This window comes from Ictidomys tridecemlineatus, chromosome 4, assembly GCF_052094955.1.
Source record: "Ictidomys tridecemlineatus isolate mIctTri1 chromosome 4, mIctTri1.hap1, whole genome shotgun sequence".
NCBI classification, from domain to species: domain Eukaryota; kingdom Metazoa; phylum Chordata; class Mammalia; order Rodentia; family Sciuridae; genus Ictidomys; species Ictidomys tridecemlineatus.
In genome coordinates this window covers 8,795,222-8,820,056 of record NC_135480.1, presented here as the reverse complement: position 1 = coordinate 8,820,056, position 24,835 = coordinate 8,795,222, and the positions used below count along the sequence as shown (strand labels likewise).

General features: G+C 40.7%; 2 protein-coding genes and 1 long non-coding RNA gene across 8 annotated transcripts in view; 2 read left to right on the top strand and 1 right to left on the bottom strand.

The window, feature by feature from the left end:
• Atl3 (atlastin GTPase 3) overlaps positions 1–4,015 on the bottom strand; it is a 60,021-nt gene extending 56,006 nt beyond the window's left edge. Inside the window, exon 1 of one of the 2 annotated variants that reach the window (XM_013362033.4) lies at positions 3,899–4,015. In XM_013362033.4, coding sequence (XP_013217487.2) covers positions 3,899–3,989 — 91 coding nt within the window. In that variant the 5' untranslated portion in view covers positions 3,990–4,015. Of the gene's footprint in view, positions 1–3,547; positions 3,786–3,898 lie in introns of those variants that run through there. The other variant, XM_005333528.5, reaches the window with a different exon arrangement.
• Positions 3,839–9,705, top strand: LOC144376984 (uncharacterized). Its single transcript, XR_013437444.1, has 2 exons — positions 3,839–4,545; positions 4,826–9,705. It is a non-coding gene; the product is annotated as an uncharacterized LOC144376984 (long non-coding RNA).
• Positions 9,706–15,874: 6,169 nt separating this feature from the next.
• Positions 15,875–24,835, top strand: part of Rtn3 (reticulon 3) — a 65,096-nt gene continuing 56,135 nt past the window's right edge. The window contains exon 1 of one of the 5 annotated variants that reach the window (XM_021731813.3): positions 15,875–16,232. In XM_021731813.3, the coding sequence (XP_021587488.2) occupies positions 16,091–16,232 (142 nt within the window). In that variant the 5' untranslated portion in view covers positions 15,875–16,090. Of the gene's footprint in view, positions 16,233–17,185; positions 17,428–24,835 lie in introns of those variants that run through there. The other 4 variants (XM_040284184.2, XM_005333527.5, XM_040284183.2 and 1 more) reach the window with 4 other exon arrangements.

Here is a 24,835-nt window from a genome sequence, read left to right as displayed (position 1 = left end):
TAAACTTGTAATCTTCCTGCCTCAATGTCCCTCATAGTTGGAATTGCAAGCATTTACCATTGTCCTGCCCAAGGAATTCTGTAGTGCTTCAAGGATTTATGAAGATCAACTATGATTAAACATTATTGACATGGAGAATGCAGGAATAGGGCTAAATCTAAAAATGATGGCAGAAGCTGGGTGGATGATGCTGAGGACACTGAGGCAAGAGGATCCCATCGATTCAGAATTTCACAGCCAGCCTGGGCAACATGGAAAGACTCCTGTCTCAGAGGATTGCAGGTTCAAAGCCGGTCTCAGCAACTGCAAGGCACTAAGCAACTCACTGACACCCTATCTCTAAATAAAATACAAAAGAGGGCTGGGGATGTGGCTCAGTGGTTGAGAGCCCATGAGTTCAATCCCTAGTACCCCCCCCCCAAAAAAAGAAAGAAAGACTCCTGTCTCAAAATATTATAAATAAATAAATAAAAAGACTAACAGGCTATACCACAGGTGGAGAAAAAACATTTCAACAGAATAAATTCAAAAGTAATTTTGTCTCTTTCCTAAACATAGGAACAGCACCAAAATCAATCTAGTTACCCAAAGGTTTTAATTAGCAATGTTCCAGTTAACAAGGCTTTCTTAATTAATTGACAATACTTAGTTGGCTCATATTTATCATTTTAGGGCATAAATATGCTTACTCCACTGCTCTGTTTAACAGCCTACTATATCAGTAATGACAATCTTTTTTTTTTAAAGAGAGAGAGAGAGAGAGAGAGTTTTTTTTTTAATATTTATTTTTTAGTTTTCAGCGGACACAACATCTTTGTTTGTATGTGGTGCTGAGGATCAAACCCAGACCGCATGCATGCCAGGCGAGCACGCTACTGCTTGAGCCACATCCCCAGCCCAACAATTTTTTAATTCATAATATACTTCAGCTGTCAAATACATCTAACATGTTCTAACAATCAAAATGTATGCAAGTAGGGGCTGGGGTTGTGGCTCAGTGGCAGAGCTCTTGTGAGGCACTGGGTTCGATCCTCAGCACCACAAATAAGTAAATATAATAAAGATATTTTTTAGATGCATGCAATTAAAAGGCATTTTTTAGAAATTTGCACAGAAAACAACTCTTCAAAATACACATTGACAATTAATAAACTCTGTTTTCTAAAAAAACAACGAAATAATTCAAATGTAAGTAACTACCTATAGGAAAACTTGATTAAACACGACTATGCAACTGGCACGGTAGCATACATCTGCAATCCAAGCAACTTGGGAGGCTGAGGTGGGACGATATCGAGTTCAAAGCCAACCTCAGCAACTTAAGAGACCCTCAAAATAAAAAAGCTGGGAATGTTGCTCAATGGTTAAGTGCCCCTGAGTTCAATCTCAGTACCAAAAAATAAAAATAAAGTACTATGCAAAATAGAATTACTGGAGAAATTTTAACTGTTGCTTGGTCCCTGAATGAATTAAATCAGAATTTATGAGTGGTACTCAAGAATCGGAAGATTTTGGTTTTGATTGATTGTTTTAAGCCACTGGATAATTCTAGTGTACAGAAGGTCTGTAAGGCAACTCAAAGATTTTTTTAAATAAAAGATTTCTAAGGGGAGGGGTGGGGTTGTGGGGATGGGAAGAACAGTAGAAAGTGACAGACATTATTATCCTATATACATGTATGATTACACTCTGGAGTGACTCTGAACCATGTACAGTCAAAGGAATGAGAAGTTTTGCTCCATTTGTGTACAATATGTCAAAAATGTACTGTACTGTAAAATAAATAAATTGATTTTTAAAAATGAAAAATAAAGAGATTTCTCTCACTTTTCCTCTTGGTGTTTAGATAATATGCTCCAAAAATATCAAAGAAAACTCAGAAAAATGTTTTAAAATTCAGGCAAACTTTAAATTCAGTTGTGTTACTTGAACACTTTCTCAATACAGAATACAAGGACATAAAGAACTTTAACAGGCATGCCAATCATTATAGGTCAGTTCTAAACCAGCTCTCAAACAAGTTCACACACAACTAGGGTTGCCTAGCGTAGTCTATAAAAATCTGAAAAAAGAATGTGTGACTAAACTGTTCATATGTTGGGGAACTGGGGAAGTGCAGAGAACTTCATATTTCTTGTTCACCCAATTCTCTATTATTTCATTTTAAATAATTAGTGTGTATAACTTTTTCCCTGTGATTGACATCTAAAATAGAAGGGGAGGAAAAAAAAAGAACTTAAATGTTTAAACTATTTAAAAATTTATTTTTGCTTTAAGCCTAGTTTAAGCCCTAGGGGCTAGAGGGCTTGCCTCACATAGGCAAAACCCTGGGTTCCTAGTACAGCAAAAGAAAATAAATAAGCCTTATTTTCTGAAAACTAAGAAAAATGGTAGTACACAACATCACATCTACCCTCTATTATTTTTCTTAATTTTATGAAAATTACATGAGATAAACCATAGCTTATAAGATAAAGTGCTGGCCCAGCCTAATACTTTGTTATGCAGAGAGCCCCTCCAACCAAATATTTCCTTTGCTGGTGTTAAAACCACACGAATTCCCAGTATGTATCTTACAATGCTAAATACTTGACACATATTAGAACACCGTAGATTCTACTTCTTAAATCTGCTTCTTAATTCTAAAATTAGCCAAAATGGGGAATCGCACCGTTTTAGTTGCCTTTCACAAAACATTCCACTTCCTATTCAAATTTGAGGAATGGAACTTATTAAAAGATGCTTCACTATTCTTGACGCCTTTGCCTTTAGATTTCGCAACTGAAACTTCTGGCGATTTCAGGTGCACACACATTAAACAGGAGCAAAGCTAGGTATGATGACAGGCGAAACTGCAGTCGTGAGTTTGGGCTGACACCCTATTTGGCTTTAATTCCGTCGCCGAGTTCTGCGTCTTCGGGAAGCACAAGAACAGCGCACGGTACCCAACGTACTCAAAGAACTTACTGAGTCAATTTAGGCCCTTTCTTTTATCTCCTTTACGGCGATAAGAGGGTTGAAAACCAACTTTTCCCAATACTTGTCAGTGCCTCAAGGTCGTTAGGATGAAAACAAAACGTCCAATTCTAAGGACACTTGGCAGCCCTCCGCTTTAAGAAACCCCGAACCCTCCCGGCCCGTTAACCGGGCCAGAGCCTCTCGGCCCCAGAGTCCCGGCCCGGGAGCCTGCGGGCGCTCAGGCACCGAGCGGGCAGCCGCCCCGAGCGCGCGGCCCAGCGCAGCGCAGGGCGCGGCAGGCTGGAGCCGACGGACGCCGCCCGGGGACCCCCGGAACCGGCAGGCCGCCGCGCCCGCGCCGAGGGGCAGCAGACTACCCGCGCCAGGGCGGCCGCTCCTAGGACAAGGCTGAGGAAGGCGCCGCCCCACGGGCCACGCAAGGAGCCCCGGGCGCCAAACGCGCGAAGCGTAGGGACGACGGCAGGCGCGAGGTCGCAGCCCCGGGACTAGAAGGCAGTCTCCTCCGAGCCTTAGGAGGGAGGGCGGCGGGGTGACCACAGGGCGGGTCGGGGGCAAGTGGCGGCCTCACCTGCTCCTCTCGAGGCAGCCGCTACCGCTCGCTGAGGGGACAACATGGAGCTTCAGCCTTCAGCAGAAAATCAGCAGGGGGGGCAGAGGCGAGGAGCGGGGAGGAGCGGGCTGGGGCCTGGCGAACCAGGCCCGGTAGGCGGGATACGGGCGGGGCCTGGGCTCTAGAAGAAAACTGAGGTGAAGGAGGGGCGCGTGGAGACGCGAGGAAGCCAACACCGAGCGTGTGGGCGATGCCCGACGCGCAGCCGGAGGCGTGGCGAGCCCGGGCGGGAAAGCGCACGCGGCCGAATCCCGCCACCTCCCGGCCCGTGTGCGCGTGCGCGGGGACGCGGAGCGCGCCGCCGACTACCTGCGACTGCGTGCTCGAAGCTTCGGTCGGTTGGAAATTGTGGTCCCGCGCTCTCTGGGTCCGGCCCGCGGTCCCCATTCTGCTCACTCATCCGGGGCCAAGAGGAAGCCGAGGAGAGAGGCGGGGCGACTGAACTACAATTCCCAGCAGGCCGTGCGGGGAGGCCGGGGCCGCCTGCGAGCCCCGCCGGGAGACCAGACCTTGGGCGGCGGCCTTGAGGGTCACGCCTCGGGCCCTGGCATAGTTTTGGGGTCTAACACTGGCGGGGCCCCCAGATGCACCGCAGAAGAGAAGCCTCAACGCCATATGACGTGAACGTCGTTGAGGTTGAGTTTTTAATAATTTTGACTTAACAAGGAGAGGAAGCCATGACTTAATTACCACCATTATCATCGCCACCCGCTCTTCTAGTCGCCAGATGTGCACCGTCACCGCTCTAACGTCTGTCTGCCACCGCCTTGTCCAGCTTACAGGATCATGGGTAGAAGCTGCCTTTCCAAGCACACTTAAACTGTATGGTAGATCAGTACAATACGAGGTTCTCCGAAATTGCTTTTTTTTTTTTTTAAGTTGTAGATGAACACACAGTATCTTTCTTTATTCTTATGTGGTGCTGAGGACCGAACCCAGTGCCTCACACAAGAGAGGTGAGCGCTTTACCACTGAGCTTCAGCCCCAGCCCCCAAAATGCTTTTTCAATATCTGACATGTGATTGAAAAAAAAACCGTTAGCCACAATTGAAGAATAGTTTGGTTTGGGGGGAGGGGTTGTTTGTTTATTTGTTTGTTGTTTTTTGTCTTTGGGGGGAGGAGAGGCGAGATAACTGATGGAGTTTATGAGAAGCTAAAGTATTCATCCCCCCCCTCTCCCACGGCCACCATTGTCCCATTCATTCAATATGTAATTGCACTGTCTTCCTTCTTCAGCTTCAGCTATTATAATCTACCCAGGATCTCCTTCCACCTGCCTCTAGGCTCTGCCAAGCCCTTGAGCTGTTTTCTACTTCCTGAGTAATTAGGCCAGAGGTGGAGAGGTAAAGGTAATTCTATCTTATCCTATCTAAAGAAGTCCTGTTTTGACTTTTCCCCTACCCCTTCTAATTCTTCCCAAATTCTCAAGATTGTTGGAATGCCTTCTTCTAGCCTTTAGATTTAAATCTAGATTTTATCTAGTCCAACTTGGATCACCAAGAAAGTAGAAATGAACTTCAGAACAAGAATTACTGAAGTTTCACATGATGTTTGGAAATTTGAACCAACAAGATGTTAACACAAATGCAGGGCAGTGTGTGTCATACTCAGAAAGGAAGGGCCAAAAGCCAATGATTTGTCATAATTGCAACACACTGTGTAAAAAGTTTTTGTGTAACACTGTGTAAATTGCACATACATCCCAGTATTCTCTATTCCCCTTACTGCATTCATTACACTTGTCCATAAGACTTTTTATCATCTGACCTACATTTTACATTTCATTTTGTGCTTTCCACTATAATAGAAATTCCAATGCAGAGGAATTTTTATCTCTTTTGTTCTCTGGTATATCCCCAACCCCTCACACAGATCTGGCAGAGAGTAGAGATTTAAGTCTTCATTGAAGAAGGTATATGTTACAACTAATGTTGCTCACTAACTTTATGACTCCTTTAATATTCAATACCTAACTTTTGCTATTGAACCAAAAAAAAAAAAAACTATACTATTTTAAGGATTCTCAATAAAGATGCATTGAAGTCTATCCTGTCAGGAAGCAAGTAGCAAATGCAGGCATTATTACAACATCATCAAGGTCAAATGTGAACACATCAACCGTCCTCATACCTTGTAGACACTATTAGAATTTGCAACAACACAGTATAAATTATAGGTGGAGTTTAGGATTAGTCACAGCATAGAAAGCAGCCCCTATACATGAGAAATGTATATTGTTGTTTTAGTCTCAAATATCCAGGGTCATTAAAACAATGGACTGAAATGCTGAATTTGATAATACTGATATACAGCCAGCCTTCAGCAATCTTACTCTGAATTGAGACACAGGGTATGAACAGAGGTTGAACTTTCCTTCTGCATTTCTAGAAGTAGGCAACGGGTAGATAATGTTTGAATAGTTAAGGCCACTGGCTTTGAATTTTGGCTTTGATGCTCACTAGCTGTACAAATTTGGGTGAGTTCCTTAACTTCTCTGAAACTTTCATCACCCACAAAATAATTCCAGTACCCACACAGTTGTAGGTTAAATGAGATATGTTTGAAAATGATGACTAATGAATGTGTAGTTAGTACTTAAAAAGTGGTAGTCATCATATTCATTCTGGAAAAGCAAAAGCAAAGGCATAAATACTCAAAATACTCAAGTATATGAAGCACAAAAATAGTAAAATTGTTTTCTACAAAGATATCCACTGTGATTCAGGTTTCAAAACTTTACAAAAATAGGGCTTCGTTATGTTTCAGGCACTCTTCTAGGCAATAATGATTCATAAGACACATTCTTGTCCTCCAGAAAATCATAGTCTTATGGGATAAACAGCCAAGTAAATATCACTCCTATGACTATACTGTGACATAGTTCAGACTCCTGACATTTATTGCAGGAGCTATCGATTGACTAATTGATTGATTTTTGGTACCAGGCATTGAACCCAGGGGTGTTTAACTGCTGAGCCATATCCCCAGTCATTTTATTTTTTATTTGAGACAGGTTATCACTAATTTACAAAGGCTGGCCTCAAATTTGCAATTCTACTGATTCAGCCTCCCAAATTTCTCGTATTGCAGGTGTGAGCCGCCAAGTTCAGTAAGGGTCAATAGTTAAGAAATTTGGAAGGGACAGGTTGGAATGTTACATCCTGGGACATCGTGTAAATATCTGTCCCTGGGCTGAGGATGTAGCTCCTTGGTAAAGTGCATGATTAACATGTGCAAATTCTTGAGTTCAATCCCCAGAATCACAAAAAGTAATCATAAATCAGGCACAGTGTTATACACCTATAGTCCCAGGTACTAAAGAGGTTAAGGCAGGAGACTCCCTTGAGTCCAGGAGTTTGGGGGCAGCCTGGACATCCTACTAAGATCCCATTCTCTTCTTTTTTTAAAAAAAAAATTATTTTTAATTGTAGTTGGACATAATACCTTTAATTTATTTTTATGTGGTGCTGAGGATGGAACCCAGGGCCTCACACATGCTAGATCAGTGCTCTACCACTGAGCCACAACCCCAGCCAAGACCCCATTTCTTATAAAAGTGAAATTTTAAAGTTGAGTATTATGGGCTGAGGCTGCAGCTCAATGGTAGAACACTCGCCTAGCATGTGTGAGGCACTGGGTTCAATCTTCAGTACCACATTAAAAAAATCAGTAAAATAAGGGTGTTATGTCCATCTAGAACTAAAAACAATTTTTAAAAACATTGAATATGGGGCTGAGGTTGTGGCTTAGTGGTAGAGCACTCATCTAGCACATGTGAGACACTGGGTTCGATTCTCAGCACCACATAAAAATAAATAAAATAAAGGCATTGTCTCCAACTACTATCCACCTACTACTAAAAAAAATTTTTTTTAAATGTTGAATATTAGGATGTAAATATGGTAACATTGTAAAAGCTTAAGACCTTTTCAGCTGCTTCATTATTAGTATTTCAGTCAACAATACAGCTGTCGGACTCTTCATAAAGATGGCTGAAAGAACCAGCTGCAGTGTCACTCATCTGTAATCCCAGCAGCTCAGGAGGCTGAGGCAGTAGGATCACAAGTTCAAAGCCAGCCTAAGGAACTTATCGAAGCCCTAAGCAATTTAGTGAGACCTTGTCTCTAAATAAAATATAAAAAGAGGGCTGGTGATGTGACTCAGTGGTTAAGCACCCCTGAGTTCCCTAGTACAACAACAACAAAAAACTAAAAGATCACTAGAAGGAAATGAATGTACACAACAATGTGTGTATCATGCTATCCTTTATGATAGAGTAGATGAGGATACATATTTGCTATATTCACCTTTGCTTGAGTTTGCCACTGGAATATTCTAACAGTGATTATATGTGTGTAGAATGGAGAAGGTTAGAGATAAAAGAAAAATTTACAGTACAGTTATGTACCACATGATGAAATTTTGGCCTATGACAGACTGCATATACCACAATGATCCCATAATGAAGCTGAAAAATTCCTATTAGTGATATTGGTAGCCTTCCTAATATTTTGGGGCAATGCACTACTCATGGAGATACTGATGTAAAGAAACCTACTGGCTGCCAATCATATAAAAGCAGAGTACATACAAGTACATGCAGTACATAATACTGGATAATGACAATAAACAATTATGTGGCTGGTTTACATATTTACTATACTGTATTTTATCAGTATTATACCATGCATTCCTACTACTTATGAAGCAAAAAGTTTACTATAAAACAATATGCCTTGTTATACCTGCAGCACCTTCACACATCTTGTGTTTACCACATTTTGATTGCATCAAGAGGCCACAGAGAATATACCATGTAGCTTTATGACAGTGTACTCTTTGATGTTTCCACAGGATGGCTGAGAATGAAATTGACTAATGATACAGTTCTCAGAAGGTATCCCTGTCTAAGAAATCATGACTGAGCATACATCTGAGCAGGCTGGTAATCCCAGGGAGGCTGAGGTAGGAGCATCACAAATTCAAGACCAACCTCAGCAACTTAAAAAGACCCTTTCTCAGAATTAAAAAAAATTATATATATTTTTTAAAGAAGCCAAGTGCACTGCTGCATACCTATAATCCCAGAGACTCAGGAGGCTGAGCAAGGGGATCACAAGTTCCAGGCCAGCCTCAACAACTTAATAAGGCCTTAAGCTACTTAGTAGACCATGTCTCAAAATAAGAAAAGCTGGTGGAGATGTAGCTCAGTGGTAATGTACACCTGGGTTTGATCCCCAGTACCCAAAACAAAACAATGCATGATTATGTGTATCTTTTTTCTTTTTTTTTTTTTCCTTGCAGTGCTGGGAATCAAGTCCAGGATCTTGTGCACACATGAGAATAACATGAATGTATTTAAATTTTTCAAATTTATTTATTTTCAGGTGTTAGGGGTGCTCAGGACTGAACCCAGGGCCTCACGTGCATATTAGGCATTCACTTTACCACTGAGATACATCCACAGACAATTCAACATTTTAAAATTGAAGTATATCTTGTCCTGATATTCAAGAAAAAAAAATAAGGACAGGTGGGAGTGTAGCTCAGTGGTAAAGTACATGCTCAGCATGCTCAAGGATATGCGTTCAATCTCCAGCATGAAGAAGGAGAAGAAGCTGAGATGGGAATTTGGGGCAGGGGAAGACTGAGACTGCTTTACCACAGAGCTACATCCCCAGTACTTTTTATTTTTTATTTTGAGAAAGTATATTTATCAGTATTTTACTGTATATTTTATTTTTGCACTAAATTGCTGAGATTCTTGTTAAATTTCTGAAGCTGGCTTTGAACTTGTGATCCTACTGCCTCAGCCTCCCAAATCACCAGGATTACAGGTGTGCGCCCCACACCTCTTTTGAGATGGGAAATTACTGGTGGTAATACTCCCATAAGACAGGATGGGAAAGAAGAGGTCTAACCTCAGCAGTAAAAGTTGCTTGGTGGAACTCTTAGGAAATGCCTAAGTTCCAGTGAGTTCTTTAAAATTTCATCTGAACTTACACTATAGTCAGAATAATCTCTTTAACATTGTGCTGGAACAATTGGATAATACACACAGCAGAAGAATAAAACTAGGTTCCTCCCTCTCACTATATACAAAAATCAACTCAAAATGGATCAAAAACTTAAAGGTAAAACCTGAATCTAACTAAGAATTTGCAACAAGAAAACATAGAGGAAACACTTTAGGACATTGGTGTAGGCAAAGATTTTTTGGATAGGACCCTAAAGGTACAGGAAACAAAAGTGAAAATAGACAAATGGAATCATATCAAAGAAAGAACTTTCTCACAGCAAAGGAAACAATCAACAGTTAAGAGATAACCTACAGAATGGAAAATATTTTTGCATACTATTCATCTGACAAAGGATTAATATCCAGAATATATCAGAAAGTCAAAAAATTAAACACACAAAAATGCAAATGATCCAAGTAAAAAATGGGCTAAAGATCTGAATAGGGGCTTCTCAAGAGAAGACATACAAATGGCTTACAAATGAAAAAAAAATATTCAATGTCACTAATCATTAGGAAAGCACAAAATCAAAAACCACAATGAGATGTCATTTTACCCTAGTTAGAATGGCTATTATCAAAAATGACAGACTGATAAGGATTCAGATAAAAGGAGATTTTTTTTTTTTTTTTTTTTTTTTGGTGCTGGGGATTGAACCCAGAGCTCTCTGCATGTAAGGTGGGCAGTCTTCTAATGGAGCTACATCCCCAGCCCAAGGAGAATTCTTATACACAATTGGTAGGAATATATACTGGTATATCTATATGGAAAACATTACAGAGATTCCTATTAAAACTAAAAGTAGAACTACCATAAGATCCAGCAATCTCACTACTGGGTATACATCCAAAGGAGATGAAATCAGTGTATTGAAGAGACATCTCCACTTCCATGTTTTCTGAAGCATTATTTTCAGTAGCTAAGATGTAGAATCAAGCAAGATGTCCATCAACAGATGGAAAGTTGGGAAGGAAATGAGGAAAATAATGTATATATACACAATGGAGTATTCAGCCATAAAATAGAATTAAATTCTGTTATTGGCAATAATTTGGATGGAATTGGAGGTCATGATGTGAAATAGCTCAGAAAAAAAAACATCACATGTTCTCACTCATTTGTAGAAACTAAAAAGCCCATTTCACAGAAGAACCAAGTGGATAAGACAGGAGGATCACGAGTTCAAAGCCTGTCTCAGCAAAGGCAAGGTGCTAAGCAGCTCAGTGAGACCCTGTCTCTAAATAAATAGGGCTGGGGATGAGGCTCAGTGATCAAGTGCCCCTGAGTTCAATCCCTGGTATCCCCTCCCCACTAAAAAAGAACCAAGTAGAATAATGGTTACACTAGAGACTGGAAAGGGTGGAGGGGAGAAGGGATAGAAAGAAGTTACACAGGGGGCATCAGTATGCAGCGAGGAGGCATAAGTTTTGGTTTTCTGTAGCATAGTAGGGTAACTATTGGTTAAAATAATCTGCACTATGTTTCAAAATAATTAGAAGGGAGCAAAATTCCCAAGAGATGTATATGAATAATGTTTGAGGAGATGGAAGTACGTAATACTGAGATTTGTCCATTACATAATGTATGAATGTATTGAATTAGGATATAAAGATGTACAAATGTCTGAATAAAAAAAGAAAAAAAATAATTGTCAAAAATTCATCTGAGGGGCTGGGGTTGTGGTAGAGTACTCGCGTAGTATGCGTGAGGCACTGGACTTTATCCTCAGCACCACATACAAACAAAGATGTGTCCGCCGAAAACTAAAAAATATTAAAATTATCTCTCTCTCTCTCTCTCTCTCTCTCTCTCTCTCTCTCTCTCTCTCTCTCTCACACACACACACACACACACACACACACTCTCTCACTCTCACTCTCACTCTCAAAAAATTTCATCTGAGGGGCTGGGGTTGTGGCTCAGTGGTAGAGCACTTGACTAGCATGTGTGAGGCACTGGGTTTGATTCTCAGTGCTGCATAAAATAAGTACATACATACCTAAAGACTCATCGACAACTAAAAAATATATATTTATTAACAAAAAAAATAGAGGGTTGGGATGTAACTCTGTGGAAGAGCACTTGCGTAGCATGTGTGAGGCACTAGGTTCAATTCTCAGCACCACTTACAAATAAAAGTCCATCAGCAACTAAAAAAAAAAAAAGAAAAACTCATCTGAGCCATTCCCTGTGCCAAAACTTTCACTGAATCCCCATTGGCCTTAAGCCTTAAGACAAAGCCTTGTGGTTTGTTGGTTTGTTTGTTTGTTTTTGTTTTTGTTTTGAGAAATGGTCTTGCTAAGTTGCTTAGGGCCTCACTTAGTTGCTGAGGCTGGCCTGGAACTTGTGATGGATCCTCCTGAGGAGCTGGGATTGCAGCCATAGAATGCCTCACCATACCCCACTGTGCCTGGAAAAACCTCAGTTCTTTAGTGAAATACTATTGCTTCTCCAAACTCTGGTCCAAAAATATCTTCCCCCTTTATATCTTGACCCAGCACTCAAAAGATCTCACACACATCACACTTCTGAGCCTCCAGCTACCATGTGTGGTTGTGCAGTCTGTATATCCATCATGGCAGTCATACAGGGGAGGGGCAAGAGGGGATCAAATCAGGGCCATGTTCTGTTGAGCAAGTAAGCATGGAACTGCACTATGGGCTGGACTGGGAGGAAATGGTTCTTTTATGTGATTTGTCTGCCCAGAAGGGTGCCTTTTTGTATGCATGCACAAAAGCAACCCTATGTTTGCTTCAAACCATCCTTCTCTGCCTTTAATGACATTCTTACAACTCTAAACTCCTATCCAACTTTGGACTTTTTCATAAACCCTTTCTAAACTGCCATTCCACAGGGTGCGTCTGTCTGTCTGCATACCTGACTTCCTGTCTCCCACCCCCCACCTTGAAATAGTAGGGATCCAATCCAGGGCCTTGCACATAAAAGGCAAGCACCACTCTACTGAGCTACAAGCCCCAGCCCTTCTCTATGTTAAATTCATACAGTCCACTTGCCACCTGATCAAAGCACCATGGCTTTGTGCTGTTTAGGATTGGTGTTGGTTGCTATTTAACTGGTATTATTTAACTTTATGTATGTTCTATGCCCTAGCTTGTTAGCTCATTGAAGACTGGATAAACATAGTTTGGAGTCCCTACAAAGATCCCAGGATAGTGTCACACTAACAACAGGTGATCAGTAAACATCTATGAAACAAATCACATGAACAAATATCCCAAGGAAATATCAGTCTCAGGGAAGTTGGCATAGCAGGAAAGAGAAAAAACAGCCTCAGGACTTGGACTTAGCACAAATGCTTCTTTTGTTTTGCTTTGTTTTGTTACCAATACAAAGAAAATATATTTATTTTCAAAGACTCTAAAAAATGATGATATAATATCAAGACACAAAAAGTTTGAAAAGCTATAGATGATTAACCACTGTTTAATTCAATCTCCCTTAGATTATTTTAGAGAGCATGTCTGGTACTCCCAACTGAATCTTAAGCATGATGTGTCTAAGTAACAGCATTAGGATTCTTTCCCAGTAGTCCTCATTATTATCTGTCTTTCTTGTCCTCCTCCTCCTTCTTCTCTGGATTAGGAATTGTGTTGGTGTATGGCCCTTCTCCAGAAAGCACTTCTGCCTTAATATGTTTCTTTCTTCTCTTATTTATTTATTTAGTTAGTTAGTTAGTTTTTTGGGGGTTTTTTTGTTTGTTTGTTTGTTTTGGTGTGTGTGTGTATGTGGTGCTGGAGATTGAACCCAAGGCTTAGTGCATGTGAGGCAAGCACTCTACCAACTGAGCTATATCCCCAGCCCCTTAATGTGTTTCTTTTTATACTTTTTCCTCTTCTTCCCATTGCCCCCTCTTCTACTATTACTACTTTTTCTTCTTCCTCTTCAACTTTAACCACTAAGACTTCTTGTTTAAAAAAAAAATCTCTGAGGTGCTTAAAAAGTCTACTTCTGGGACTGGGTTTGTGGCTCACTGACAGAGCGCTTACCTAGCATGTGTGAGGTACCACATATAAATAAATAAAGGTCCATTGACAACTAAAAAAAAAAAAAAGAGAGACTACTTCTAATAAAACAACCCAAGTTAAGACCAATAAGCCATCATCTCCAGGACAGATAGGATATAATGCTGACTTCTAGCACTGAAACTCACCCTAACTCAACAGAAAGAGTAACTGTAAAATTATAAACTTCAAAGTTAAAACCTATTACTCCTACTTTAAGACTGGTGGAACTGGTCTGCTGGATATTTGAAACCAAACCTTGGAGACCTAGGTCAAGGAAGTAAAAGGACTGAGGAAAAAGCAGCCAATATTTGGCCCTTGTCCTCCAAGGTCAGCCAGAACCCAGAGAATGACAGGACTTCTCTAAGGATCCTGCAACTCTATATGATCCCTGCCCTGTATCTCACTTCACTGCCACCATAGACCTCTGGACTGCCTGATGCACAAGATGCCCAAACTACAGATGGCCCTACAGATAAATATCCAAAATAAAATCTCTCATCTACCAGGGCCCCTTAGATTGACCTCTATAAAGGACCCAGACAGGCATCTCCTAATGCCCCTTTCCAACTTGAAGTAGCCAGAGTGGTAGAGGCCCCTGTCCCTAATGGTAGTTGGGCACTCCTTCAGAGGGGAGAAATGAATCGATAAGGTAGATTATTTTCTATTATGACTATCAGGAATGAGATTTCTATCCACCTAGGAGCCCCAGTTTCTAGCAAGTACTGTCAGGGTTAGGTATTAGCATAATTTCCTAACACTTAATAAAAGATTTTTAAAACTTATGCATTTGTCAGCATAGGTAGATAATTGGCTTGGATATCACATTGGCTTCTATTTCCCTTTACCATCTAAGGACAGTTTGCTGCATCATCAGCTGATGCTGTGAGCACCAGGATAAGATATTTGTCAGGAAGTTATTTTGGGACATATTCTTCTGTGCCTTCCTCAAAGCATTGCAACCACTTGGATGTTGCTGTTGTTTTCTTTCTTCCTTTTTTTCTTTCCACCCCACTTTCTGGGCTTTATGTGATTTTAAAAACTGTCAAGGGCAGATGTAGTTCACAGCCTGTGTTCTAAAAGATTTCCACTGGTCAGACTGCTTTTTCCCCTCCGCAGCAGCCTGCCTGGCAGACAACCTTCCCACTCATGAGGTTGCATCTTTATAGGATTTGCTGAACCTGCAATTGCACTTTGGGTCATCGATCGCTGCTTTAGCAATAGCAAAGGCTACAACCTTGGCTTTTATTATTTCCAGGATACATTCCCCTTTTTAAAAGGCTATGCACCTTTAAAATATTTTGTCCAGATGTAGGGAGATAGCTTTGAATTTGACAAGCCAACCCAGGAGAACCCGAAAAAAAAAAATCCAAGATAATTGGATATTTGGTTTCAAATACATTTCTGCTAAGGACCCTTTTTTGGTTATGAATAAAATTATGCGTATTTGTGCCCTATTCTTAAATTTTAATAACACATTTTGTAACACCTTCCCATTCCCAGTCCCTTAGAATCACATCCAGGATGTTATCTCCTTGCTTTTCTATCTTCATGAGTTCAGCTTTTTCTTCTCCAAAATACATTTTCTCTATCTTAGAGCCTATTTGGAGGAAGAGACAACCTTAAGACTCAAAGTGGACAAGAACAGCAACAAGGCAAGAATTTGAAGCAGGGTCTGTGACTGCACGGCAATGTGATTAGAATGAATAGTAGTTTTTTCCTTCTGTAGAACATCTTTTTCCACCTACTAAAAGCGGGACCATGAAGCTGTCTGTGTCTCACAGTGAGGCGATATTATGACATTCAGAGAAATTCATAAAGCACCTTGCAGAGTGGGCCTTCTCTACCCTGCGGTTTTCACTTCAGATTCTAAGGGGGAATGCATCACACAAAAGATATCAGGCTCCGGGAATTTATGGGAAAGATCGTTTCCAGCTACTGGAAGCATAAAGAAATATCTATTATAAAAATACATAATCCATCCAGTCGAAAACATTCACATAAAGAGCCGTGAAAAAATTCTACCCCGCAGCGTCCGCGCCAACGCCTAGGGCCGCAGTGGTGGGCGTGGCTTGATGATTGACCACGCCTCTTGCGTCCCGTCCTCTAGAGGCGCGCCCCACCCCAGCCGCTTGAGGCTTGGCGCGAGGTCGGTTTTACCTCTCCTTCCTTTTGGAGCGCCGAGGGACAGTTCTTGCGCCTGCGCACTGCTCCGCTGCGCGCCTCCGCAGCTGCCTCTCGCCCCCGCCGCGCGTTCTAGAGTTCTTTGTGCGCATGCGTGCTCGCTCTCCCTCGCGCAGTGCTCGGCTGAGTCAGTCAGTCAGTCTGTCGGAGTCTGTCTTCGGAACAGGCTGAGCGAAGGGACTTCGGAGAGCCTGCTGCCTACTTATTCTATTTTCCCTCCCTGTCTCCCGCCCCACGTCTCTCTTCACCCCTCTCCCGCCCTTGCTCGCGTAGCCATGGCGGAGTCGTCGGCGGCCACTCAGTCCCCGTCCATCTCCTCGTCGTCCTCCGGGGCCGATCCGTCCGCGGCCGGCGGTGGCGGGAGCCCGGGAGCCAGCCCCGCCCTGGGGGCGAAAAGCTGCGGCTCCTCTTGTGCGGGTGAGGCGTGCGGGGAAGCCCCCGCCTTGGGGACGAAGGGGAGCTGGAGCCGGGGGCTTTCGGGAGCGACCGGGGAGGACGAGTTACACTCGGCTGCTGGTGGCTTCAACCCCGGGGGACGAACGTTTGGAAAATGGGCAAAGGGGGAGGGGAGCGAAAGGTCTTTCGGGCGGTGAGGAAATAACGGGGTGTGAGGAAAACAGGTTGGGGGCGGGAAGACGGTCTGGAGAGTGGGCGTTCACGCCGAGACCCGGCAGGTGGGGAAACAGCCGCCCCGCGAGGTTGGGATGAAACGGACGGTCGCTCAGGTGGGGCTTGGGCCGTGTTGGAGGAGGCCAGAGCCACCCGCTGGACCGGGGTGATTCCGAGGAGTAAGATTAGCGACGTTGAGAGGATTGGGGCAGGTGGGTCTTGGGAGAAATGGTTCGTTATGATTTTGAGGGATGGTGGCGAAAGGGTTGCATTGCAGGTTTGCAGTCAGGTGTTGACATAATCAGACGTGCCTGATAGTCTTCCAAGAAAAATATTTTTGTTTGCCCCTGGGGAGGATGGGGAAGTTTAATGGAAGCGTTGTCGCCCGTTTTCTTTACTGCTTTCGACTGGACTCTACGTAAAGGCCTGATTTTTCTGAGACTCCAAGGTAGAGGAGGCGTGATGAGAATAGCTCTGGGAAGATTTGGGAGGGAGCTTCTGATGGTCCAAGATGGATCCGTGGCTGCATCTGCAACACAGCTGGCTCTTCACTGGCGTGGCGTGGGGGTAGGGACGCGCAATCAGTCGTTTATATTCTAGAAAATAATAAATAGAGTCATGCCAAGCCATCAACATGTTTTGATTTCAGATTTTCTCTGGGCTGTTATTGATCGCAGTATGACAAAAGAGGATGTGTACTGCAGAAAGGGGGGAGGGGAGAAAATTCAGACAAAGCAGGGGCTGATGAACCCCCTTCTCCTCCCATCTCTGAAGGACTAGAAGGGAAACTGCAGGCCTCCTTTAGTTTCCATTGTATCCGCGTCTGCCTGCTGATGGGAGCTGGCTGGCCTCGTGCAGAGATCTGCAGTGCAGATGTCTTCTTGAAGAATATGCACCATGGGCAGGTGGAGGTTCTTAAAGGAAGAAAAGAGAGGAGGGGCGTTGCCAGAGGAAGAATTTTTGAGAGATTTTAAAATCATTGTCTCCTTTGGCAGATTCTCAGGTTGGTCATTTCTGATATTCTCTAGGCGTTTTCCTAACAATAGATTTCCACCTGTTTAAGAGAGAATTGAAGTGCCACAAATTTTCCAGCGAGGTTATGGTCATTTGCATAGAAACAGTATCAGAGGCTTCTGTAGATAAAGGAATGAGCCAGCAGATTTGGAATTCTTGTTCTCTTTAAACTGCCAGCGTTTCTCCTCCAAATTTTTGTGTTCTGGGATAAGGTCCAAATGAACAGCAGTTTCCTTATAACTTAGCAACTTGGTCTTTTGGCTTTAATCACTTGTCACTGCTTATGATTTGGTTGGCCTTTTTTTTTTTTTTTTAAGAATTTCTTTTTTAGTTGTAGATGGACACAATACCTGTATTTTGTTTATTTATTTTTTTATGTGGTACTGAGGATCAAACTCAGTGCCTCACACATGCTAGGCAAGAGTTCTACCACTGAGCCTCAACCCCAGCCCCCTTTGGTTGGCCCTTTTGTGGGTACCTTTTGCTTATTCTTGATTTTCAGTTTTTGACTCAGACCTGTGTTTTACGAAATGACCTTTTGTGCTCAAGAGAAAATGGATGTTAAATATTGAGGAGTCGTTCTAGTTAGCAGGCAGGCTATTAAAATTGTGTTCCAACATGTATAGCCACATGGGGAAAGCATTTGAAAGTCAACTTTTTTATTCTTTTAATACACTGTTATGAAAGATCTGGGCCAGTAAAGCAAAAAAAAATATTTTATTTACAGACACAAACACACCACCACCAAAAAGCAGACCCTGGGGGCTGGGGTTTGGCTCAGTGGTAGAGTGCTTCCCTAGCACTTATGAGGCACTGGATTTCATCTTCAGCACTACATAAAAATGAACAAATAAAGATATTGTGTTCATCTACAACTACACATATATATGTGTTCATATACGTGGACTCTAATTTGCAATGCACAATGTATTTTGTTTTATTTATTTGTTGATTTATTTATTTTGCCATATTGGGGATTGAACTCAGGGACGCTCTGATACTGAGCTACCTCCCCAGCCCTATTTTAATTTTTATTTTGAGATAGAGTCCCATTCAGTTACTCAGACTGGCCTAGAACTTGCAATCCTTCTGCCTTAGCCACCCAAATAGCTGGGATTATAGGCATGCATCACCACACCAAGCTGGCAATACAAATTTAATGATGTAACATAGAATAGTTCTGATTTCTGATGTTATTTACCCTAGTCACAATTTTTATTGAGTATTGACTTTATCTTATTTGGGGGGCTAGGTAACCAGGGATTAAACTCAGGAGCATTCAACCACTAAAGCACATCCCCAGCCCAATTTTTATATCTTGTTAGAGACAGGGTCTCACTGAGTTACTTAGTGCCTTGCCATTGCTGAGGCTAGCTTTGAACTCTCAATCCTCCTGTCTCAGCCTCCCTGTGCCACCGTACCCAGCCTACCTTATTTTTTATTCCCTTCTTTATAACAGTAGAGAAGATAGTGAAATCAGGCATTTTGCTGAAAGTAGTGGAATTTATATTCTGAAGTGGCATTCTAAATTCATGGATTTGTATTACATTTTCCTAATAGTATTAAATGCCTCAGTACTCACTAATTATTTCCCCTTTTTTAATATTTATTTTTTAGTTGTAGTTGGACACAATACCTTTATCTTATTTATTTTTATGTGGTGCTGAGGATCAAACCCAGGCCTCACACGTGCTAGGCGAGTGCTCTACTATTGAGCCACACAACCCCAGCCCATCACCAGTTTTTTCTTTTTTTTAATATTTATTCTTAAGTTTTAGGTGGACACAATATCTTTATTTTACATTTATGTGGTGCTGAGGATTGAACTCAGTGCCTCGTGCATACTAGGCTAGCACTCTACCATTGAGCCACAACCACAGCCCCACCAGTTGTTTCTTAATAAAACTTTATTACAAAATTTGTATATCTTAGATCTGCTGTAGACATTTTGTCACTAATGTAGTAGTACTTGATCAGTTTTTGTTCAATAAATCATCAAATTTATGAGCTGGAAAGGAAAACCTGAAAAATAAGAAGATAGTCTTAAACTTTTTAAGATTATCTTAAGATAATCTTAAGCAAATATATTAATATTATCTATAAAGCATTAGAACAATTTTGGTGTGCTCAATGCAAGATCTTCATTTGTCAGGTCACTACTTCAATATAAAAGTTTACATAAGTTATCACTTAATTGCAAAAACCCTTCTTCCTTATCCAAAGTTATTTCCATCTCACAGAGGAAATATCTCAGACTTGCCATAATGAAAATAAGATAAAGTTTGCTTTTAAAATAATCTACCTTGGTGTTTAGAAAAAAATCTATAAGCATGGCTGTCAGTTTCTTCTTTTTTTTTTTTTTTTTTGTTGTTGTTGTTGTTATTCTTTGTTTTCATACTGGAGATTGAACCCAGGGCTTTGCACACACTAGGTTAAGCATTCCACCCCTGAGTTACATCCTCAGCCCTGCTTCATGTTCTTTTATTAAGCTTCTTTTGGTTTAAGTAAAAGGTGGTAAGTGATCACTTGGTGTCCTGCAGAAAACAATTTTATCTTAACTGACCTTCCAATAATGTATTTTAGAAGTACTTGTTTCCACATATATTTGGAAAATGATTGATGGCATTTTCTGGTACGGTACCTTGCACCCACCAGTGTAGTACACTTAGAGAACGAGATCGGGGCCAGGATGCCCCTGATTGCTGCCTTTGAAAGAAACCAAAGACTTCAAAGGCAGAAATTTGAGGTTCAGATAAGAGAGACTGAAATATTTAGTGTTTTCTTTTTAGAAAGAAGGTTGCCCTTATTAGACATCAAGTCTAGATACATGTCTATTATCTGAATTGTTTTAAGTGTCTATTGTTTATCTAACATGGAAATTATAGTTGTTTTCTTTTGTGGATCAAACCAAGGGCCTCATGAATGCTAGGCAAGTGCTCTATCACTGAGCTACTACATCCCTAGCAACATTGATGCCAAAATAAAGCTACATTTCATTTATCTGCTTGTGGAAATTACCTCAAAGTAAATTGGGCAATTAAAAAATGGGGGGGGTCTTTAAACAGTTTTTTTTTTTTAAGAGAGAGTGAGAGAGGGGAGAGAGAGAGAGAGAGAGAGAGAGAATTTTTAATATATATATATTTTTTTTAGTTCTCGACGGACACAACATCTTTGTTGGTATGTGGTGCTGAGGATCGAACCCGGGCCGCACGCATGCCAGGCGAGCGCACTACTGCTTGAGCCACATCCCCAGCCCAATATTACTGCTTTTTAAAAAAATTCTGCTGTGAGGAATTATATGTTTGACTTGACATAGGAGTCACCTGTCTAATTCTGTGCACAAGCACTTGAGATCAAGTCTGGTAGTAAAGGGATCCATGACGTGTCATAAAGGAAAGGGGAAAGTTAAGCTTTCCAGTTTTGTTTGAGCCAAGAGTTAGTTTGTTCTGTAGAAGGACATTTCTCTTTAGATCAGCTATAGTCCTAGAACTTAGTTTTTCCAATTCTGACCAGAGTTACAAAGGTCCCACATAAGTTTTGTAATGTTAGTAATTGAAGATTACTAATTAATGTATTTATTAATTATATGTACTTAGCTTATAGATTGTATTCAGTTTTATTGTTATGTATTTAGTCTCCTAAAATATACAGACTTTTACAAAATATATTTTTTCAATAGTAAAACTTTTTTGATAAAAATTATCAAGTTGATATTTTATGTAATCAGCTCATTTAGAAGTTGCCCAGGAAAACTGGCTTACTTTTTATTCATTTGTAAGGGTTACTAATTCTAGTGATTTTGGATCATAGGAAGTATTATTGATATATCAAAAGAAATGTGTATGTTAATAAGTTTAGCCATAATCAGTATTGCTTGTGATTGCATCATTGAAGTCTTTTACTTCGTATCTATGACTTATGTAAGATGTGTTACTCTTACATGTTGCAACTTCAGGAAGAATTTTTTTTTAATATTGTATGTAGTTTGTAGTTTCAAACTATATGGAGGAAGGTAGTTATCAGTCACCCCTTTAATTCAGTGATTAATTAAAAATTAATTTAACTTAATTTTTGGTTCCATGGTTCCTAAGCCAGGTGCCTAATTTTGCTTTACTGCTCTGTAGAAACTTCTCTGGTCAAGTTTGCCAGTTATTTTTCACATTGTTAAAGCCAGTGGTCACTTCCCAGTGTCCTCTCAATACCTTTAGCATAATTGATCACCCTTCCTTCCTAAAATGCCTTTGTCATTTGTCTTCCATGACACTACACATTCTCTTTCATTGACTCCTCCTCTTCTGTTTCCCTGTTAGGCCTTTTTCACATAACACAAGATTCACCATTTTAAAGTGGTTTTTAATTTACGCACAGGTTGTTTGAGCATCATGCCTATTTAATTCCAGAACATTTTCCTCATCCTTCACATGAGTTATGAGTTACTCCCCCTTTCTCGCTCCCCTTTTCCATTGACCACCATTAATCTTTCTGATTCTATGGATTTCCTATTGTAGAGATTTCATATTGCTAATTCTTTTTTTTTTTTTTTTTTATCTTTGCAACCTATAGACATTAGAGTGCTCAGGACTCATTTCACAGAACTTTTCTCTATTTATGACACTCAGCCTTGTTGTTTAAAGTACCACTTTAAATTGATGCCTTTCAAATTTTTATCTTCAGCCCCAAATCTACTTGGTATTTCAATGCTATGTCTCTCAACATGAATTTCTGATTTTTCCTTTTAAATCTATTCTTACAGTCGTTTTCATCTTAGTAAATGGCCATTCCACCCTGTTCATCTTTTGCCCAAATCCTTGACCCACATACAGTTATCAGCAAATGCTATTGAGTTTACTTCAAAATATATCCAAAGTCTGACCAGTTCCCTTCACTTCCATGACTACCACCCTGGTCCAGACGATGACAGCTCTCTTGAGTAACTCCAATTACTGTCTAACTGGCCTTTGTACTTTTCTTCCTTCTCAGTCTGTTCTCTATGTTGTAGCTGATATAAATCGGTGAAAATTTAAGTCAGATCATGTCACTTGTGGGCAGAATGCTCCAGTGGCTTCCTGTCACATTCCAGTAAATAGTAGAATCCTCATAGGGCTTATTATACCATAATCTGACCCTAATTTTCCCTCACTCACCTGGCTTTGGTTACATTGGTCTCCATGTTTTTCTTCATACCAGAAATGCCTCTTACTTCAAGGACTTACTTGTTTATCTGAAATGCTGTTCCTCCATTCCAGTTAACTGCATTTTTAAAAAAATATATTTATTTTTTAGTTGTAGTTGGACACAATATCTTTATTTTATTTATTTATTTTTATGTGGTGCTGAGGATAAGTGTGCTTATAATAAAGACCCCAGAGAATGAGTTCACCCCTTCTGTCATGTGAGAATAAAGCAAGAAGGCACCCACTACATATGAACAGGAAAAGTCCCTTTACCAGACACTGAATCTATGCCTGCACCGTGATCTTGGGCTTTACAGCCTCCAAAACTGAGGAGAAATAGATTTCTGTTTATGAACCAGCAGATTTATGGTGTTTTGTTATACAGCAGCTGAACAGGAAGACACCAATATTATCCCCTCACCTCCTTTAGGTCTTTGCTTAGCTACTTGTTTTAGTCAGCTTTTTATCACTGACTGAAATGCCCTACAAGAACAACTGAGAGGAGGAAAAGTTTATTTGGAACTCACAGTTTCAGAAGTCTCAGTCCACAGTTGGCCAGTCCATTCCTCTGGGCCCACAGTGAGGCAGCCTACCATGCAATAAGGATGTAGTGGACAGAAGCTGCTCCCCTCATGGCAGCAAGGAAGCAGGTGTTGGAGGAAGGGACCTCAGATACAGACCCGATGATGTAACTCCTCCAACCATGCTCTCCCTGCCTGCAGTTATCGCTGTCAGTCCATTCAAACTAGGATGGACGAATTTGGTTATAGCTATCATAATCTAATCATTTCAGCTCTGAATATTTCTGCAGGGGCTTTGGGGTAATACCTCTTATTCAAACCATACATTACCCTATCTAAATTGTAGAGGAAACAAAAATACCTTACAGGCCTCCCTGCTTTATTTTTCTTATCATGCATCATAATCTGTCTTACTGTATTTGATTTATTTGTTTATTTTACTGTCTTTCCTACTAGAATATGTTTCATCAGAGTGCCAAATGTTGCTGTTTTATTCACTGCACCTATGGTTGAACAGTATCTGACAAAAAGCAGGCCCTCAGATACTTATTTTTCTTTTTTTGATGGTGCTGGCGATTGAACCTAGAGCCTTATGCATACGAGCCAAATACTCTTTATCAACTGAGCTATAAAATGTTTTATGGAATGAACAAATGAATGGAAAAGTCCTTACTAGAAAAATATTCATATACATAGTATTATATAAACTTACATAAGCTTCATGAACCACTGTGAAATCCATTCGTAAACCTCAGTAAAAGAACATTTAATGCAGTAAATGGATACATATCTGGAGACTATAATGCTAAATGAAATAAGCCAATCCCAAAACACCAAAGGTCTAATGTTCTCACAACAAAGGTGAGGCATGGAGAGAACAGAAGTTCAGTAGATTAGATAAAGTAGGGGGGGGAATGAAGGAAAAGCGGGGGTGGGAATAGGAAAGACAGTAGAATGAATTGGACATAACTTTTCTATGTTCATGTATGATTACACCATCAGTGAAACTCCACATCATGTACAACCACAGAATAGGATCCTAATTGGAATAAGTTATAGTCCATGTATGTACAATATGTCAAAATACACTCTACTGTTATGTATATCTAAAAAGAACAAATTTTTTAAAAGTTAAAAAAAACAGTTTTTGAAAAGTAAATTTTGCATAAAAGCTTTTAGTTCACAATTTCCTTAAGACCTTAAAGAATTATTGTATCCAGCTAAGTGCTGAGAAGAGAGTTTTCTTGTTAATAAATATGTCTGTTTTAAGATTGAAGATTGCGGGGCTGGGGATGTGGCTCAAGCGGTAGCGCGCTCGCCTAGTATGCGTGCGGCCTGGGTTCGATCCTCAGCAGCACCACATACCAACAAAGATGTTGTGTCCGCCGAGAACTAAGAAAAAATAAATAAATGTTAAAATTCTCTCTCTCTCTCTCTCTCTCTCTCTCTCTCTCTCTCTCTCTCTCTCTGTCTCACTCTCTCTTTAAAAAAAAAAAAAAATAAAAAAAATAAAAAAAAAATAAAAAAAAAAGAAAAAAAAAAAAAAAAAAGATTGAAGATTGCTTTTTTGTTTGCTTGTTATATATTAGGGGTTGAATGAACTCAGGGTGCTTTACCACTGAGCCACAGACAGGGTCTGGCTGGTAAGGTACTTAGGGCCTCACTAAGTTGCTGAGGCTGGCTTTGAACTTGAGGTTCTCCT